This window comes from Apodemus sylvaticus, chromosome 12, assembly GCF_947179515.1.
Source record: "Apodemus sylvaticus chromosome 12, mApoSyl1.1, whole genome shotgun sequence".
In the NCBI taxonomy this organism is placed as follows: Eukaryota; Metazoa; Chordata; class Mammalia; order Rodentia; family Muridae; genus Apodemus; species Apodemus sylvaticus.
In genome coordinates this window covers 26,123,753-26,143,898 of record NC_067483.1, presented here as the reverse complement: position 1 = coordinate 26,143,898, position 20,146 = coordinate 26,123,753, and the positions used below count along the sequence as shown (strand labels likewise).

Here is a 20,146-nt window from a genome sequence, read left to right as displayed (position 1 = left end):
CAGGGAGACACGATGATAGAGAGCCGGTTTTCATATTTCAAATCTATCTTAATCAAGACATGCCTTTGAAAAGTAATGTGATGCTGGCTAATTGGTGCACAGAGAGAGAATTAACTGATCATATAATTCTGAAATATTCTTTTATTTTCTTTATGGTTCATGGGGTGAGTGAGTCTGTCTGTCTGTCTGTCTCTCTGTCTGTCTCTGTGTGTGTATGTGTGTGTGTGTGTGTGTGTGTGTGTGTGTGTGTTTATGTTTGTGTGTGTGTGTGTGTTTATGTTTGTGTGTGTGTGTGTGTGTGTTCAGGCACACATGCTCATGCGTGTACATGCTTATGGAAGCCAGAAGGCGATCTTGAGTGTTCTTCATCAGAAACTGAAACTTTCTGCTTATTTTTAAATGTATTTATTTACTTACTTATTTATTTTGAGATAAGGTCTTTTATTAGTGCCCGGAGGTAGCTGATTCTGCTGAGGCGGCCAGCCATGTCACCAGTGGAGTCTCCGGACTTTGCCTCCTCCACTCTAGGGTTACAGATGTTCATCCCCAAACCCAATTGTTTTTAAAGTGTGTTTTGTGGCTGGAACTCAGGGATCAAATGCAGGCCTGCACACTTGCATGGTAGGCACTTTATTGAGTCATTTCCTGGGCTCTTGAGCAGTATCCTCCTCTTTGTGAGACAGGGGCTATGATGACAATGCCACCACCAGGATGTGGCAAATGGCTATATGTAGAAATATCTAGGATGCATTTTCCACTGAGCTCACAAAACTGTGCAATCATTCTATCACCACTAGATGGAAGCATCAGCCCCTCAAAACCAACTCATTCCACAAGAAAATTGAGTCAAACTGACGCGCAGTTCTGGTTTCATTTCTGTTGCTGTGATAAAACACCCTGACTCAGAGCAGCTTAGGAAAGAAAGGGTTTGTTTGGCTTGCAATTCCAGTTTACATTTTGTTAGTGTAGGAAAGTCAAGACAGAAGTTTCAAGCACCCTCCAGGGCCAAAAGCAGGCAGGATAAGAATCCTGCTCATTCAGGATCTGCTGCCTACGGAATGGTGCCGCCCACAGTGGGCTGGGTCTTCCTATATCAATTAACAACCCAGAACTCATTCCATACACACACACAGGCATGCTCACAGACAACCTGATATAGACCCAAATCCCTGGTACATAACTCAGTGGTAAAGTTCTTGCCTCTCTCTCATCCTTACCAATACGGTGGAGGGAAAATTGACTAGCTAGACTCCGCTGGGTCTGGGGTTGTGTCTGGACTCCAGTGCACCCACTGTTAACATATGTGGATTCCAAGTATTAAAAAGTAAACAATTCGTTTTTCCAAAGTAGTGTCCTTGGAAACATCTCCCAAAGCTGTTGTTTTAGTGGGAAGTCAGGAGGAGGTTGTCATGGCCCGGAATAGCCGTGCATTAAGCATGAGGGCAGCATCAATGAAAAGTTTTCTGCCGTGACTCTGTGCCCTCGGCTTCTGTGCCCTCATGCTCTGTTGGCCAGTTTGTTTCAGACAAACTACCATTGCGTAATAGCTCAAAGCCCAGTGCCCAGGCAGGGGTGCAGCTCAGTTGGTAGGAAGTGTGTGACACACACAACACCTGGGTCCGTCCCCAGCATGGTAGAAACTGGACCAGGTGGCACGCATCTGTAGCCTCAGCATGGAGAGGAGAGGTCATCCTCAGCTACACAGTGAGTTCCAGGCCAGCCTGGGCTACATGAGATAACAAACAAACAAAAAATAAATCTTTATTTTTCTATTATGTGTTTATACTGGTTGTTGGATTGAAGGCCACACTGTTGTTTCTAAAAGCAGTTATAAATAATAATAGTAATTATTTTCCTACATTCTGTTAATCCATCCAGGTGCTATAATAAAGTGTAATAAAGTCTCCATAAGTTAAAAACAACATATATATTTCTCACAAGTCAGGTACCAGGCAGATTCTTGTGTCTAGAGAGGGCTGACTTCCCGGTTCACAGACAGGTCCTTCTTTTCTATTTTTATTTATCTATGTGCATGTGTGCACAGCATAGGTGTGCTCAGGCCACGTCACATATGTGGGGAACAGAGGACAGCTTTCAGGAGTCTGCCCTCTCTTCTCACTGTGAGTTCCAGGAATCAAACTCACGCCATCAGGCCTGGTGATGGGAGCCATCTTGCTGGCCCGGGAGCCTTGCTTGTGACTCCCACAGGCGGAGGGAGGAGCGAGGCTTCTCTAGGACTTCTTTTCTGAAGGCTCTAATGCTGGCTGTGAGGCTCGACTCTTAGGAACCAATCGCCTCCCAGCGGTTCTGTCTCCGCCCATTGATACATTAGGAGTGGGAATTAGGGATGTGAGGGCTAGAAGGCGACACCTTTAGTCTCCATTAAGTTCTGCAAGTCCATTCACGACATCAACTTCAAAGCTATTCTGACTTGAATGTATGACCCTCAATTATGGGGTCACACTTGAGTCTTTTAAACCTGAGATTTATCTGTGTATCGTTAAATCATGCAGCGTGGTTATTAAGCATTTATTTATCCCAAATCACTGAAAAATATTTTTACATTTTTTTTTTTATCTTGGAGGCGGAAGGCACAGGCCACAGTACACACATGGAGGACAGAGGGGAGATTCAGAAGGCAGTTCTGGACTCTCCAGCCTCTGCCTCCTGGCCCTGCAGGCCCCCTCTCACAGCATGGGTCTCAAGCTGGACCAGTCATTGGCCAGCCTCTCACACAAGTTCTGTGCCACTTTTACCCCAGCAGACCTGGTGGGCAGGACAGATTGTAGGCCGAAAGTTTTGTTGCTGCGTTGGTGTCACAATCCCTCCACTGGAAGACTGGCCTGACCACAGGAGATGGCCTGTTCAGGCTCCTGATCCCCCATTGCTGAGCCTTAGTTAGAGTCACCATCAGATTCATGGGAGTTTCCATTGCCCTAGGTCTGTAGCTCGGTCCAGAGGCGCCCCTCCCATTACAGCTGTCTCTCCCAGCACTGTCTCCCTCCATCCCCTCCATCCGATCCCTTCTGTTCCCACCCCACCCCACCCCTGTCCAGTCTCCACCACCCACCTTCAGTGTGTCTCCACCTCTCTCTCCCTCCCTCCTTCTCCTTCCTCCCTCTGTCCCTCCCTCCATCCCTCCTGCCTCTGCCCTGTCCCTACATCCCTCCCCCATAACCCTCTCTCCCCTGTCCCCCTTTCACTCCCCTTCCCCCACCCCCGTTTTTCTTTCTTCTTTTAAAAAAGATTTGTTTGGTTTTGATTATATGAATGTGCTTGTTCTTGGGGGGGGCGGGATGTGCTGTGGTATCCAGAAGAGGGCGCCAGATCCCCTGGAGCTGGAGGTAGACGTGGCTGTAAGCCAATCACCCCGGGTACTGGGAACTGAACCCAGGTCCTCTGGAAGAGCAGTAAGGGCTCCTAAGCACTAATATGTCCTGCCCATTCTTTTTCTCTCTTCCCCTCTATTGTGATTATGGAATTAACAGGTTCTTTTTAAAGATTTATTTATTTTATATATGTGAGTACACTGTCGCTGTCTTCAAACACTCCAGAAGAGTGCATTGGATCCCATTACAGATAGTTGTGAGCCATCACGTGGTTGCTGGGAATTGAACTCAGGACCTCTGGTAGAGCTGGTCAGTGTTCTTAACCACTTAGCCATCTCTCCAGCCTGTTTCTGTTTCTTAATTCTACATTCCTGCTGATTTAATACTTTCCCAATATATAGAACATCCGATGTGTTTCCCAAACTCAGAACTACACAAAAAAGTTTTTTTTAAAAAGTCACAAAAAAAAACCTCCTTATCTCAACTATTTTAATGCCTTCAATGCTCAAGTCTTTTAAAATAATAAGTTATATTTCTAGAGGCAGGAAAGATGGCTCGGTAGGCAAGCGTTTACATGTAAGTATCAGTTTGGATCCCCAACACCCATGAAAATGCTGGACAAGATGGTGTGTGCCTATAAGCACAGCTGGACAAGATGGTGTGTGGCTGTAAGCTCAGCTGGACAAGATGGTATGTGCCTGTAAGCTCAGCTGGACAAGATGGTGTGTGCCTATAAGCACAGCTGGACAACATGGTGTGTGCCTGTAAGCCCAGCACTTGGGAGGCAGAGACAAGGGAGCCTCAGAGTAAAGTGGCAAGCTAGGCTAGCCAGATCAGTGCGACCTGGGCTCAGTGAAGGACCCTGTCTGGGTGTGTAAGGTAGAGGGGGGTGGTAAAAGAAGACAGCTGAACCCATCCTCTGGGCTCCATGTGCACATTCATACAAATCTACACCCACACGTGCCCACGCACATGCAAATATACATACACAACATATACATACTACACTATGTATGTAAGTTCTAGGGGCTAAGGCTGTAGCTCAGTTAGTAGGGTGTTTGCTTAACATGCACAAAGCCCTGGGTACCATCCCCCACAAAGCATAAACCGGGCATAACGATGTGCCACGGGTAAAGCCAGCACTTGGGAGGCAGAGGCAGAAAGATCAGAAGTGCAAGGCCATCCTTAGCTAAGTGTGAGTGAATTGAAGCCTTGTGTGGCATAGGTGAGACTCTGTGTCAAGACACAGCAAACCACACAGGGGTCAGCGTGAGTGCAGGTGCATCGTGGTTCTCACTGCTTGCGTCTTCCCCCACAGAAGCGACTGGTACAGTCCCATGATGCTGCCCATAGACATCCCTGCCCCACTGGAGGACTTACCAGAAGAAGACAGATTGGAAACGACTGAGCGGTATTTTTCTGATTTTCTTCTTGGGGCTTTTGGTGTGTAAGCTGTTAAGTTTTCCTCATGAGGCAGTCTGAGGGGTTGTGGAAGAGCGCACAGCACCTGAGTGTCTACCCAAAAGGAGCAGGCAAGGCTAATTCCCAGCTGTGCCAGCAGGAGATGAGACAGACACTTCCCTCACAGTGCAGAATAGATTATCCCGTATGTCTCAGACGTGAGGAGCGGGGAGGGCGGCTCAGGCAGTAATGTGCTTGACAGCAACTTGACAATGAGCATGAAGACCAACTTCAGATCCTCAGCACACATACAGAAAGCCAGGCTTGTGGTTGGAGAGATGGCTCAGCAGTTCAGAGCACCGGCTGTCATTGCAGAGTCTGTCATGTCCCGAAGGCAGTGCACAACTCCCTGTAACTTCAGATTGGGGAATCTAGTGCCACCTTCCGGCCCCTGTGGGCACCACACACACACATGGCACATACCGTGCATGTAAGCAAACACAACTGGAAGAAAAGAAAAGAGCCAACCATGGTGGCACACATCTGTAAGCCCAGCGTTGAGGCTGAGGCCATGGTGATGATCAGACCCTTGGCACTTACAGGCCAGCAGGTCAGGCTGAATCAGGGCACTCCAGGTTCCATGGGAGAGAAAACAGGTAGACAAGGAAGGCACTGACACTGACCTCAGGAGTCTCTGTGCACATGCACAGACACATGTTCCGCATGGACACAAATGTACCGCACACACACACACACACACATTCATACACTCACACAGACTCTCACACACACACACACTCACTCATACACTCACACGGACCCACACACACACTCATACACTCACATGGACTCACACACACACACACACACTCATACACTCACACGAACTCACACACATACACTCACTCATACACTCACACGGACTCACACACACACACTCACTCATACACTCACACGGACTCACACACACACACTCACTTATACACTCACACGGACACTCACACTCACACACTCACACACACACTCATACAGACACACTCACTCACGCATACACTCACACAGACTCATACACACACATACACACACATTCACTCATACACTCACACGGACTCTCACACACACACATGCACACACACTCACTCATACACTCACACGGACTCTCACACACACACAAACACACACACTCACTCACTCATACACTCACACGGACTCACGCACACATACACACACACACATTCATACACTCACACAGACTCACACACACACACTCACTCATACACTCACACGGACCCACACACACACACTCATACATTCACACGGACTCACACACACACACTCATACACTCACACGGACTCACACATACACACTCACTCATACACTCACACGGACTCACACACACACTCATTCATCCTTACACTCACATGGACTCACACACACACACTCACTCATACACTCACACAGACTCACACACACACATACTCATACACACACACACACACACACACTCACTCACTCATATACTCACATGGACTCACACACACACTCACTCATACACTCACACGGACTCACACACACACACACTCATAAACACACACACTCACTCATACACTCACATGGACTCACACACACACACACACACACTCATACACTCACACGGACTCACACACACACACACACTCATACACTCATACGGACTCACACACACACACACACTCATACACTCACAAGGACTCACACATACACACACACACTCATACACTCACACAGATGCACATACACACAAGAAATATAAACTAGAAGCAAGGTATTTGCATTTCCTTTTACTAATCGGAATCCAACAGCTAGAGAGCATGTATCCTTAAATCCAGCTAGAAACTCCGCAGCACAAGCGAGAGCAGGGACCATGAGCCCAGCACTTCCTAAACCGTGAGCCCCTTGGTGTGACACCCAAACACCTCGGGCACCTGTGTGCTGGCTGTGCCACCTGTCACTGCCCTCTCTGCACATGCTTCTTCTGTGTGTGTGTGTGTGTGTGTGTGTGTGTGTGTGGAGGCTGGAGACCAACCTTTGATGTTTTTCTAGGCGTTCGTTGTTGTTTGGCCAGCAAGCCCAGGAACATACCTGCCTCTGGCTCCCCAGCGCTGCTGTCATAAGCATACAATGCTACACCCTGTGTTCTGGGGACTGAACACAGGTGCCCACGCTTTCGCAACGAGCACTTTATCAACTGCACCATCTCTGCAGCCCTAGTTTCTATTCTTAATCAGTCCAAACTTTCCTGCTCTAAATTATACCGTGAGTTACAATGAAGCCAAGGAGCCCTGAACGGCCAACCATTGATAACCATTCATCGGCGTCCTAGCCCCGGATCCGTGCCAGCCTGCTCGCTGAGCACAGGAAATGGTGTCCTTGCCAGGTGCAGTATCTCTTATCCAGTACGTACTCAAAAATCATTACTGTGACAAACTCTATTTCTCATCAACACATACTACATTGATAGTTTCAGCACATTTCCATGCTAAATAATCAATTAGTGAAATGCTAAATAACTGGGGCACGTAGCCAATTCCTCTGACACCTGCCTACGAGCTCTGGGAGTTGGCACTACTTGGGCATCTCGCTTGGAAGCAAGATCTACAAAGGAAGATTGAACGTCTACCCAAAGCACAGTACAAGGCCCTTTCTTTTTATTTTATTTTTAATATGTGTGTGGGTGTGTCTATGTGTGTCTGTGTGTGTCTCTGTGTGTGTGTGTGTGTGTGTGTGTGTGTGTGTGTGTGCATATTCACACCTGTTCCAAGTTCTCATGACGTGATCAGAGGACAACTTGAGGAACCACTTCTTTCCTCCCACCATGTGTGTCCCAGGGATCAAGCTCAGATCCCCAGGGATCACGGACAGCATCCTAACTCAGATCCCCAGGGATCACGGACAGCACCCTTCCCTGCTGAGCTATCCATCTCTCCAGCCTATGCAGAGACCCTTTCTGGAAAGCGCTGCAGGCATGGCTGGATGGCCCTATTTGCTTCAGACTGAGAAAGCGTCCTGCTTCCTATGAAGGCTAGCCTTGATTGCAAACTTGACAGGATCTAGAATCATGAAAGAGGCAAACATCTGGGCATTTCTGTGAGGAACTTTCCAGACTGCGTTAACTGAGGTGGATCACTAAATGCGGGTGGTATCATTCAGTGCACTGGGGACCCAGGCCGAATAGAGGACAGAGAGAGCTGAGACACAGCTCTCTGCTTCCTGAGGGCAGGTGCCTTGTGACCAGCTGTCTAAAGCTCCTGCCACCATGACCAACTGTACTCTTGACCTGCGAGTCAGAACCAGCCTAACCATTCCTTAGTTGCTTCCATCAGACGTTTTGTCACAGCAAAGTTACTAACAAAGTCTTTTAGTGCCGCGTGGCAAAGCTGAGGAGTTATCACTGAGACCCACGGCCCACAGAGTCTTCAAGGAAAACGCCTGCTGCTCTCGTGATACTCAGACATTCTCGTCACTGTGGCAAAGCACAAAAGAAACACCTTCAAAGGCAAAGGGTTTGCTAGGGCTCGTGGCCTCACAGGTCCAACCATGCTTGGCCATTTCTTTGGACAGGAGACAAAACAGAAGCATCATGGAGACAGGAACCCGTGGCCAGAAATGAGGGGGGAACAGGGAGGGGGTAACAGGAAGTGTCTGGGGATGGTACATCCCTCACAGGCATGCCACCAGTGATCTGTTTCACCCAACAGCTCCCATCACCCATAACTGTCCTCAATTATGAATCACCAATGAATTAACCCATTGATTAAGTCAGAGCCCCTTATGAGCCTTCACTTCAAAAAATCCCCACGTCAGAATTGCACCGCACTGGGAACTAAGCCTTCAACATGGAGCCCTTGGGGACATACTTCATTGTCTAGTAATAAGCCTGAACTATTAATCACAACTGGAATAAACTGGATCAGACTGAGTCCATGGTGACACAGGCAAAGTGATTGCCACATAAGTGTGATGGCCTGAGTCCAGATCCCCAGAACCCACAGGAAAGCTGCACACAGCAGTGCACGTCTGAAGTTGACACGTCGCTAATGCAGGCAGGCAGGGGAGTCAGCGCACGGTCACAGTGCAAGGCAGGCAGGAGAGTCAGTACACACTCACAGTGCAAGGCAGGAGAGTCAGCACACGCTCACAGTGCAAGGCAGGCAGGAGAGTCAGCGCACACTCACAGAGCAAGGCAGGCAGGGGAGTCAGCGCACGCTCACAGTGCAAGGCAGGAGAGTCAGCGCATGCTCACAGTACAAGGCAGGAGAGTCAGTGCACACTCAGAGTGCAAGGCAGGCAGGGGAGTCAGCGCACGCTCACAGTGCAAGGCAGGCAGGAGAGTCAGTACACACAGTGCAAGGCAGGCAGGAGAGTCAGTACACACTCACAGTGCAAGGCAGGAGAGTCAGCACACGCTCACAGTGCAAGGCAGGCAGGAGAGTCAGTACACACTCACAGGGCAAGGCAGGAGAGTCAGCACACGCTCACAGAGCAAGGCAGGCAGGGGAGTCAGCGCACGCTCACAGTGCAAGGCAGGAGAGTCAGTGCACGCTCACAGTGCAAGGCAGGCAGGGGAGTCAGCGCATGCTCACAGTGCAAGGCAGGCAGGAGAGTCAGTACACACTCACAGCGCAAGGCAGGTAAGTCAGCACACGCTCACAGTGCAAGGCAGGCAGGGGAGTCAGCGCACGCTCACAGTGCAAGGCAGGAGAGTCAGTGCACACTCACAGTGCAAGGCAGGCAGGGGAGTCAGCGCACACTCACAGTGCAAGGCAGGCAGGAGAGTCAGTACACACTCACAGTGCAAGGCAGGCAGGAGAGTCAGTACACACTCACAGTGCAAGGCAGGAGAGTCAGCACACGCTCACAGTGCAAGGCAGGCAGGGGAGTCAGCGCATGCTCACAGTGCAAGGCAGGCAGGGGAGTCAGCACACACTCACAGTGCAAGGCAGGCAGGAGAGTCAGTACACACTCACAGTGCAAGGCAGGGGAGTCAGCGCATGCTCACAGTGCAAGGCAGGAGAGTCAGTGCACACTCACAGTGCAAGGCAGGCAGGGGAGTCAGCGCACGCTCACAGTGCAAGGCAGGCAGGGGAGTCAGTGCACGCTCACAGTGCAAGGCAGGAGAGTCAGTGCACACTCACAGTGCAAGGCAGGAGAGTCAGTGCACACTCACAGTGCAAGGCAGGAGAGTCAGCGCATGCTCACAGTGCAAGGCAGGCAGGAGAGTCAGTACACATTCACAGTGCAAGGCAGGAGAGTCAGCGCACACTCACAGTGCAAGGCAGGCAGGGGAGTCAGCAAACGCTCACAGTGCAAGGCAGGAGAGTCAGCGCACGCTCATAGTGCAAGGCAGGCAGGAGAGTCAGCACACACAGTGCAAGGCAGGCAGGAGAGTCAGTACACACTCACAGTGCAAGGCAGGAGAGTCAGTACACGCTCACAGTGCAAGGCAGGAGAGTCAGCGCACGCTCACAGTGCAAGGCAGGCAGGGGAGTCAGCACACACAGTGCAAGGCAGGAGAGTCAGCGCACACTCACAGTGCAAGGCAGGCAGGAGAGTCAGCGCATGCTCACAGTGCAAGGCAGGAGAGTCAGTGCACACTCACAGTGCAAGGCAGGCAGGGGAGTCAGCGCACGCTCACAGTGCAAGGCAGGCAGGAGAGTCAGTACACGCTCACAGTGCAAGGCAGGAGAGTCAGTGCACACTCACAGTGCAAGGCAGGCAGGGGAGTCAGCGCACACTCACAGTGCAAGGCAGGCAGGAGAGTCAGCGCATGCTCACAGTGCAAGGCAGGAGAGTCAGCGCACGCTCACAGTGCAAGGCAGGCAGGGGAGTCAGTGCACGCTCACAGTGCAAGGCAGGGGAGTCAGCACACGCTCACTGGCCGTCTAGCCTGGCTGCACAGCAGTAAACAGCTAGAGAACCTGCCTCAAACAAGACAGAAGGCAAGGTTGTGAACTCCACCTGCCTACTATGACACTCACAACACACACACACACACACACACACAGACAGACAGACCGAATGAACTTGAATTTCTCTCACTAAAGACTATTTAGAAATAGACTGTTCATAAGGTGACCCACACACAGAAAGACAAAAATGTTCCCTGTGACATGCAGATCCTAACCCAGAGTATACACGTATATACATGGAAGCCGGTGTGATTGTGGGCAAAGCTTAAAAATCTAGAGGGGAAGCACAGAGGCCAGCAGTAGGTAATGAGGAAGGATGACAAGAGGACATGGGACGTGAGGGAGGGACCGGTCCACAGTGGGACGACATAGGGAGGGATCAATCAGTCCACAGTGGGACGACATAGGGAGGGATCGATCGGTCCACAGTGGGACGACATAGGGAGGGATCGATCGGTCCACAGAAGGGCGACACAGGGAGGATGCAGGGGTGACACGGGGTAGGAGACGGGAAAGAGAGCCGCAAACACAAACTTTGTTCTGAATGTCACAATGGCACTTGGCACATTATATGATTTTTAAAAATAAAAATTTCAAAGAAGAGCACTGTTTGATTTCCCAGCAGCTCTGGGCTTTCGAGTTATCTGTGGCTCTAGCTCTATTTTAATCCCATTGTGTCCAGAGGACGTCATCAAATGAATCCCATCTTTTGAAATCATTTGGGCCTCTTTACTGTGGGGACGTGGGATAAAGGCTGAGATCCTCAAGGGATAAACATTGCGGGTGCACTTGAAAGGAGCCTGAAACCTGTGACCCCCTTTTTAAAAACAGCTCTTTATAAATATCTCCCCCCCAGCATCATGGAGGGGTGGGGGTGGAGGCAGTTGGTCTGCACGTGGACTCAGCAGAAGCGGCCAGAACTGACCCTGGAAACTCATGGCTCCCCAGATGCTCTGATAGTTCATCCTGTTCTTATGCTGAGAAAGAAAAAAGCCAGGCTCATTCAGCATCTTCTTTCTTTCCAGAGATCTCTGTGACCAGGGTATAGAAGTCATGCTGACGCCAGAGATGATCCAAGTGGAATTCCCCATGCTGACCCACAGGGACTCGAAGAAAGAGAAGTAAGTGGGATAAGATCTGTCCTAGGTGCACGTCAGAAATGTCACGACGTCTGAGTCACAAGTATGCCCAGCCCTGAAGGAGGCACACCTCCAGTGCTTCACAGATTCAGATGCATGGATGGCATCCTTTATCCACCGTCGTCACCTCCTTCAAATGCTTTAGCAACAAAACCTTTAAAAACTGAATCCACAGGGCTGGAGAGATCACCCAGTGGTAAAGAATGCATGCTGCTCTTGAAGAGAACCTGAGTTCAGTTCCCAGCACCCACACCAGCTCAAAACTGCCTGTGGTTCCCGGAGATCCAATACCCTTCTCTAGCCCTTTGGGCACTGCATTCACATGCACAAACCTACACACACACACACACACACACACACACACACACACACACACATACTTTGCTTAAATAACATTAAAAATATTTTTAAAACTTGCATCCATATTTAGGGAGGATCAGTCAGTAAATGCCCAGGTGTGAGAGGCAAATTGGGCATGGTAGAACATGCCGTTAATCCCAGCACTTGAGAGACAGAGGACCTCTGTGAGTTCAAGGACACCCTGGTCTACATAATATCAGAACACCCAGGGCCACATAGAGACCCTGTCTCAAAAAAAAAAGAGAGAGGGTAAGAAAAAAGATAAGGCATACTAATGTATATCTGTAATCTCAGCACTTGGAGAGGCAGAGGCAGGAGGATTTCTACAGCTGGCTGGCCAGCTTAACTGAATTAGCTACAGGTTTGGTGAGAGACCTTGCCTCAAAAACCTAAGGCAAAGAGACTCTGGCCGTACACACACACACACACACACACACACACACACACACAGAGAGAGAGAGAGAGAGAGAGAGAGAGAGAGAGAGAGATGCACTCAATGCATCCACACAGGCACAGATGCAAACACAGCTATTGCTGACCGTATCTCGTAGGATCTGTGTGACTGGTTTCTTGTCACCCTCACGGTGATGTAGAGTGACAAGGATGACCACAGTAGGAAGTAGAGACTTCCATTCAGAACGCACCCTTGTAGCAAAGTTCATAGCTGAGACCCAAGTCTACTTCTAGTCACTTAGGAGCTGAAGGTTCTCAACAGTTAGTAAGTTACTACTAAATGTAATTACAACTTTTTCTATATTAAAGCAAAAATTTCCAGTTGTCAAGGGACATCAGGGTAATTTGCGTAGTTTTAAAAAGTTTATTTACTTGGTGTGTGTGTGTGTGTGTGTGTGTGTCTGTCTGTCTGTGTGTGTGTGTGTGTCTGTGTGTGTGTGTCTGTGTGTGTGTCTGTGTGTCTGTGTGTGTCTGTGTGTGTGTGTGTCTGTGTGTGTGTGTGTGTCTGTGTGTGTGTCTGTGTGTGTGTGTGTCTGTGTGTGTCTGTGAGTGTGTGTATGTTGGTTCTCTCTCCTAGAAATCAAACCCCCAGTGATTGGTTTTGTATGCATGCATGTGTATATATGTATGTGTCTTCATGTACCATGTACACAGGCATGTGGAAGCCGGAAGACACTTGTCTCTCTCCTTCTACCATGTGGGTAGCAGGGATGGAACTCAGTTTATCAGTCTCAGGGTAGCGTTTACCAATAGACCTATCTAACTGGCTCCACTTTCATGTTTTAGTATCTTAATATATCTTTATTGTGTTTCCAATATCCAGGGATTTCAAAGACTCGTCCCAGCTACCAGAAAAGGTGGGTGAGAAGGTGCAGGAGGAGATGAAGAATCTGCGAAGCAAAGCTCTCAACACGTACCTGATTCTAGAATAAAACCCTCTGCTGTGGTCATTGCTCTCCTTGCCTTCGGAGGTCGCTGGCGTCCTCTGAGTCCATTTACATTCAAGCCACTTTTGGAATTAGCATTTTTAGAGACAAGAATTGAAATGCGGATGCCTTGCTTTAAACTATATTTTTTTTCTCTCTGTAAATAAAAATATGCTGTTAATGATGGCCAGGCTGGGAGTTCTTAATGCAAGCCTTTGTGCTGGAATGAAGCCTTCTTGAACAAGCCAAAAGTCAGCGAGGCAAGGGCCAATGGCCTGGGGCTGGGGAGAAGGCTCAGTCCGTGAAGTGCTACTTAATGAATTCCAGGCTAGTGAGGGACCTTGTCTCAAAAAATAATGTGGACACACACACACACACCACCGAGAAGCTAAGACCCAGGCATTCCTGTTGCTGTTTCTGGGATTCTTTTGTGGTGTTGGATGGATCTGGGAGGGATCTGACTTCCCACCTCTGCCCAGAACTTCTCTGGTACTTTGGCCTTAGCCACCACTCTCAGGAAAAGCCACATGGGTGAGAACACCGGCTCCCAGAGTAGCTATGCTGGTAGCAGATGGCACTAGCACTGGCACTGGGATGGCCATTGTGAGACAACTAGAACTCGCAGATGTACTTGGGAACAGCTGGATAGTATCCGGAACTTATCTCCCAGAAGCACATGGGAGCAGGGGGAGGAGTCATTGCAAAGATGCCAGGAATCCTAGTAGTCCAGTCTTTTAATTGTGTTTGTCAAGAGATTCTATTCATATGTGCAGTGAGGATGGTGACAGTGTTTAGGTTCTGTCATACACATAATTATCCAGTTGTGATAGGATGTTGTGGTAGTTTGAATATACTAGGCCCAGGAAGTAGCACTATTTGGAGGTGTGGCCTTGTTGGAGGAAGTGTGTCACTGTGGGCGTGACTTTAAGACCTTTCCACCTACCACTTGGGAGCCAGCCTTCTCCTATCAGCCTTCAGAGGAAGATGTAGAACTCTCAGCTCTGCCTGTACCATGCCTGCCTGGATGCTGCCATGCTCCTGCCTTGATGACAATGGACTAAACCTCTGAACTTGTAAGTCAGCCCCAACTAAATGCTGTCCTTTATAAGACTTGACTTGGTCATGGTGTCTGCACATGGCAGTAAAACCCTAACGGAGACAGACATATTCTGTTCCCTTCTCTGTCTATGTATGTATGTATGTATGTATGTAGACATGTGTGTATGTATTATGTATGTATGTATGTATGTATGTATGCATATGCAGGTATGTATGTGTGTATGTATTATGTAATTACTTGTCTTGTTGCTGCAACAAAATTCCCGACAAAAGCTACTTAAGGAAAGAAGGTTTCATTTTGGCTCACGGTTCCAGTGACTAGAGTCCTTCATGGCAGGAAAGACATGCCATCAAGTGAGGAAGGTATGGTGGCAGGAACACGGGGCAGCTGGTCACATGGCATTCACAGTCAGGAAGCAGAGAGATGAGCGCCGGCACGTCAGCTGTTGCCAGTCTTCCTTGGACCCGCTGTAAGGGCTTGAAGATCGCTGAAGGAAGACCCCAGACTCAGATAACACAAAAAAGCAAAGAACATTTATTCTGCAGAAACAACCAGGATGCAGGGGTCATCCATTTTTCAAACTGCTAACCTTACACGGAAACTTCTACTTTCTTTGGAAAGTTAGTTACATCAAATGGTGTCTTTCTGGGGCACACAGGTGAAATGATGTCTTGCTAATGCACATACGTGAAAGAATGTTTTCCTGAAGCAGACATGGGTGAAAGGATGTTTTGCTGGAGCAGACACATGAAAGGACACATGATGAAGGATATAAATATGACCCCACAGACAGTGGGAGACAAGCACCGAGCTTTGGTTTGGTTTGCTCCGCCTTGCTATTCTTCGCTAATGACAGCATTTATTGGTTCGCCTTACAGAGCCTTGTTGAGGTACCACTGAGAGAAAGTCACCAAGAACTTCTCATGAGCTTCCTGCAGCAACTTGCCACTCCCACTGCCTTTTCTGGGGCCTGTGGTGAGACTGGTGGCTTCTGGAGGATGAACTACAGCTGCTGGTTCGTGCCTGGTGTCTGCCTGCTGGAAGGACTGGACACTAGCTGCCAGTTCGTGTGTGTTGTCTGCCTGCCTAGAGGACTGGTCTGCAGCTGCTGAGTTGTATTCCTTGTTTGCTACAGGACTGAACTGCTGAGAAAGAACACCGAACTCTCCCCCAAAGAACTATTGCTGAACAGGTCCACTTCCCCCGTATCCTCATAACTGTGCTCTTCTACTTCCTCTCCTGGGAGGTGGGCTAGACGAGAGGTTGAACCCGTATTAAAAGTAGGTTGCAGATGTATGCCTACACTGACTGCAGACAAAGACTCTCAGGCCTTCTTGTAGGGAATCCCGTGAACTCTCTCGAAGGACTAGATCATCTAAAATTTCACTGGTGGGTGCTAAGGAGTCACAGGTGGTTGGTGGTCAGCGTGACCGTTTATCCACAGGATGAGGTCCGGCAGCCCAGCAGAGATGGCCCATTCTGAGAGAAGACATTTTCCCGTTTGTGTGGTTATCCCCAGCTTGTTCTTTGGGAGGGGGTTTTATGACCCCCTTGTTTCTGGGTTTTATGGTCTGTTCTTGGAATTGGTGCCTCATGGCCTAGTTTCTGGGACTCACGGTCTGTTCCTGCAGCTGCTGCCTCATGGCCGCCTTCTTGAAATCAGGCCTGGATTTCAAACGGGGCTTATGCTGTCCTTTCACTACTAAAGACAGAGACCTAGCTATAAAAGCTTAGGCACCATAGCAGGTCTGCCTCCCAGCTGGCGCATACAGGTCAATTAACCCGACTAGCCTAGTCCACCTCTGCCTCATGGCCCGTTACCCCTGTCTGTCTGTCTGTCTGTCCCTGTCTGTCTCTCTCTGTCTCTGTCTCTGTCTCTGTCTCTCTCTCTCTCTCTCTCTCTCTCCCTGGCCATGTCTGACCTTCTCTGCATCACGCTGGTGAATCTTCAGGTCCCTGATTCTTCCCATAGTCCATATCTCTCTCCAGAAGTCCCACCTTGACTGTTAGATCTTTATTAAACCAATCGAAAGTGAGGAATGTGCGTGTCTACAGAATCTTGAAGCAGGACAGAAGAATGGCACTGCGCAAGCCCAACCACGAGTCACCTAGAATCAACACTTGGATAATACAGAGACAGCCTCCACACAGCGCAATGGCCTGTTACCCCCATGCTCAGCCCGCTTCCTCTTTTTACTCAGTCTGGGACTGCAGCCCAAGGAGGGTGACGCCTACTGTAGGATGGTTTTCCCATCCCAATTAACTTAACCTGAGGAACCTGGGATAAGAGACACACCCAGAGATTTGTTTCCAAGATGATTCTAAATCCCACCAAGTTAACAACCAAGATTAGCCATCCACAACATGTGATTATAAATTGTCAAAAACCTCTCTGTCTTACACACACACACACAGGCACGCACACACGCACGCACACGTGCTGACATTGATTTCAGGACATGCACGGCACACTCCTTTGGACAGGACAGCCATTGACAGGAGTCCAGCACTGATCAGGATCCCTTCAGGTGACTCTCACCTGCAGGGGGGCCCCTCATCTCCTCCCATCCTGTGGGGTGGGTTGTCTGTTCTCCTGAATCTTTTTGGCAGAGTACGTTAGCTTCTCCTGTGTCGAGGACGTAGCTCAGTTGGTGGGGTGCCGTGGAGCCTGTGTGAAGCCCACGTTCCATCCCCGCACTGCATGGATGGGTTCCTACATTTATTATGTCTTCTTAGCCTCTGGCACCACAGAAGACATTCCATGGAATGGTTACAGAGACCATGTTGGAGATCTTGTGCCCTCTAGTGGATGCTACAATAAATACATCTCTTGCCACCTCAATTTCTACACCAACCAAATTGCCTTCCAGATTCCCAGAGGAGTTTTCCCCACCCCCTCCTCAGATCTTCAGATATGAAAGAGGCGGGAAACGTCACTTGCCTTTTATTCTGCAATCAATGCCATGGTTAAAGCTCCTTTGTTACAGCCGTTGGCCCTGTGATGTTCAGAGGTTCTCTGGGATCAGTCACCAAGTTCCTGGAGGACAGTGGGTGTAACAAGGGCATCTCAACCAAGTGACTGGGAATCTCCCGTGCAACACTTGCTTCTGGAGATCTGGAAGCTTGCTTTTTCTCACACTTACTAATGGTTTTTCTTCTTATGCTTACTAACATTATCTATTAGATTTAAACCAGGGGCTGATAAGGCTACAGTAAACTGTATCCTGTGGAGAGCCCATCTGAATCTGTAACAGGCTCCTCAGTATTCAGCACCAGGACCCCAGAAAAGAAATGCTAAATTCTAGACCAGATTGCTCCAGTTAATTCCACCTTCAAGCCTCCGGTCCCCCCAGCCCCAAGCCCGAGGCTATAGCGTCAGGTCCTCAGCCCCCATCCGTTCTCATTGTTGATTTTGGGATCCCATCTGTCAGAGAGAGGGGCACAGCCTTCTGAGAGCTTGAGTCTACCTAGCAGGGAGTCTGTTTAACTCAGTTCTGAAGGCATGGGCGTGCACACCTTTCATCTTGGCGGTCAAGAAGCAGAGGCAGGCAAATGTCTGTGACTCAAAGCCAGCCTGGTCTCCATAACAAGTTCCAGCCAAAAAAATAAAATAAAATAAAAAATAAAAAAAATAAAAAGACAGCACCTGAGTGAACAGAGAAACTAGCAAAGGATCACAGCCAAGGCCACCTCCCTTTGTGTGGTGGGGGAGCAGAAAGAAAAGCACAAAGAGCGGACAGATTTAAGACAGTCTGTGGGTCAGCGTTCCAAGTCCTGGTACTGAGCGGGGAAAGAAGAGCCTGGAACAGGCGCTGTCTGCAGGACCCTGAAGGTTGGGAGTTCCAGGGATGATGGTGAGGAGGGCAGGGAGGGGATTCTCTGAGGATTTTAGTGTTACAGTTCTTTTAGGCAGTACTCAATGAAACAGCTTTCGTAGCTGATCTTCAGTGAAGCAGCTTGTGGGCCCATACTTGTCAAGCCCATTCAGGGTTGACAAGGGCTGTCTATGAAGAACGGGGAGGAGTTTTCAGGGTGAATGTTAAGTCATTGGCTGGAACTTAACACACTGGGGATGTCTCCTTTGCATGGAGAGGCAGTCCAGGAATCCCAGGTACTTACTTGCTGGGCAGGTTCTTGGAGGGGTGGGGGTGGGGCGCCGGGAGGAAGTTGAACTTGTAGCTTTGTCAGGGACTACATGACCTTCCTCAGGTAGATGGTGTAGGCAAAGTCAGGCCGAGAAGAGAAGTCCTGTGGGAAAGGGAGTCCTCCATTTTGTGTCAGAGGAGCCATTCAGACATGATAGACTGAGACCTTAAATAACAGTGTCCTCAACAACAGTCAGCAGGTTGGGGATCTGAGCTGATTCAGGTGTCCTTGCCCAAGGTCAAGAGAGGTTCTGTGACAGGGCAAGACAATACGGAGACTCCTCCATCTTTTATCCTTGCTAAAGCCATTTTAGGTCTAACTAGAATTTGATCTCCCTGGTGGAAAAAAAGAAACATGGAAAATTACCCAACTCTCTTCTAGGAACCGGAGGTCAAGATGTCCCAGAAAACTTACCTTAGCTTCTGTTAAACTGCCTGGTGTGCCCGCCACACTGACCAGCTAACTGTTTGCCTTAGCTTCTGTTGAATGACTTGCTTCTGTAAAACTTCTTCCAGCAGCTGTCAATTGAGATACCAGGATGTAGGATCTTTTTGCCTTAAAAAAAAAAAAAAAAAAAAAAAAAGCCTTACTCTAAACACTCGACACTATATTTGGGCCTCAAATACCTGAGTCTAGTCCCAGCTGGCTGGAATAAAGACTTCCTGATGGCTGTAGGAGCCACCCTAGAAGATGTACTTCTCTTTTAAACAGAAAGCCATCTTTAGGTTTGTTTATATGATAACAATCCTGTCAACTGTGCCACTGTCCTTCTGTTTGGGACAATGTCACCAACACTGACATGTATGAGGTGTGGGGGTGTGGGGTATGTGTGTGAAGAAGTACGTCTGAGGTTGACCTCTAACTCTGGTTTCCATGAACAGGAACACACAAACACACAGAGCAAGAAACAGGCCAGCAACCATGCCTTTGCTTCAAACAGTTATTCTAACCGTCTACTGTTATGACCTTCACCTTGTCTTTGCTTCAGGAGGTCGTTCCTGAACTAGCTTGCTATGTTTATGTTCTGCTCCTCCAGCCCCGCCTATTTGCCTGCCAGACCCCCCCCCCCTTTCGAAACCTCCTGTCCCCGAATCATAAAAACCCTTGCCTTACCCATGTCCAGTGTGGATCTCGTGACCCCTGGCTGTAGGGAGTGACAGTCATGGCCCTGGATAACAGAAGCCTGCTTTAACTAATGTGGCTATATGATTCAGGTCACTGGCCTTCCCTTGGCATCTGAGGGATTAACAAGAGATACAAACGTACCCACCCCATCCCAGATCCAGCCCGACAAACACGGGACTTTTTGTTAAAGTTTTTTTGCATTAATGCTAGTTTCATTATGATCATGGTATTTCACGCGTGTACATGTTGTTTGTCGTG

General features: G+C 48.9%; 1 protein-coding gene across 1 annotated transcript in view; it reads left to right on the top strand.

Moving 5' to 3' along the window:
- Cfap221 (cilia and flagella associated protein 221) overlaps window positions 1-13,563 on the top strand; it is a 79,448-nt gene extending 65,885 nt beyond the window's left edge. The window contains exons 21-23 of the mRNA XM_052201188.1: window positions 4,648-4,740; window positions 11,705-11,800; window positions 13,455-13,563. Of these exons, the coding sequence (XP_052057148.1) occupies window positions 4,648-4,740; window positions 11,705-11,800; window positions 13,455-13,563 (298 nt within the window). The remainder of the gene's footprint in view (window positions 1-4,647; window positions 4,741-11,704; window positions 11,801-13,454) is intronic.
- The last annotated feature ends 6,583 nt before the right edge of the window (window positions 13,564-20,146 follow it).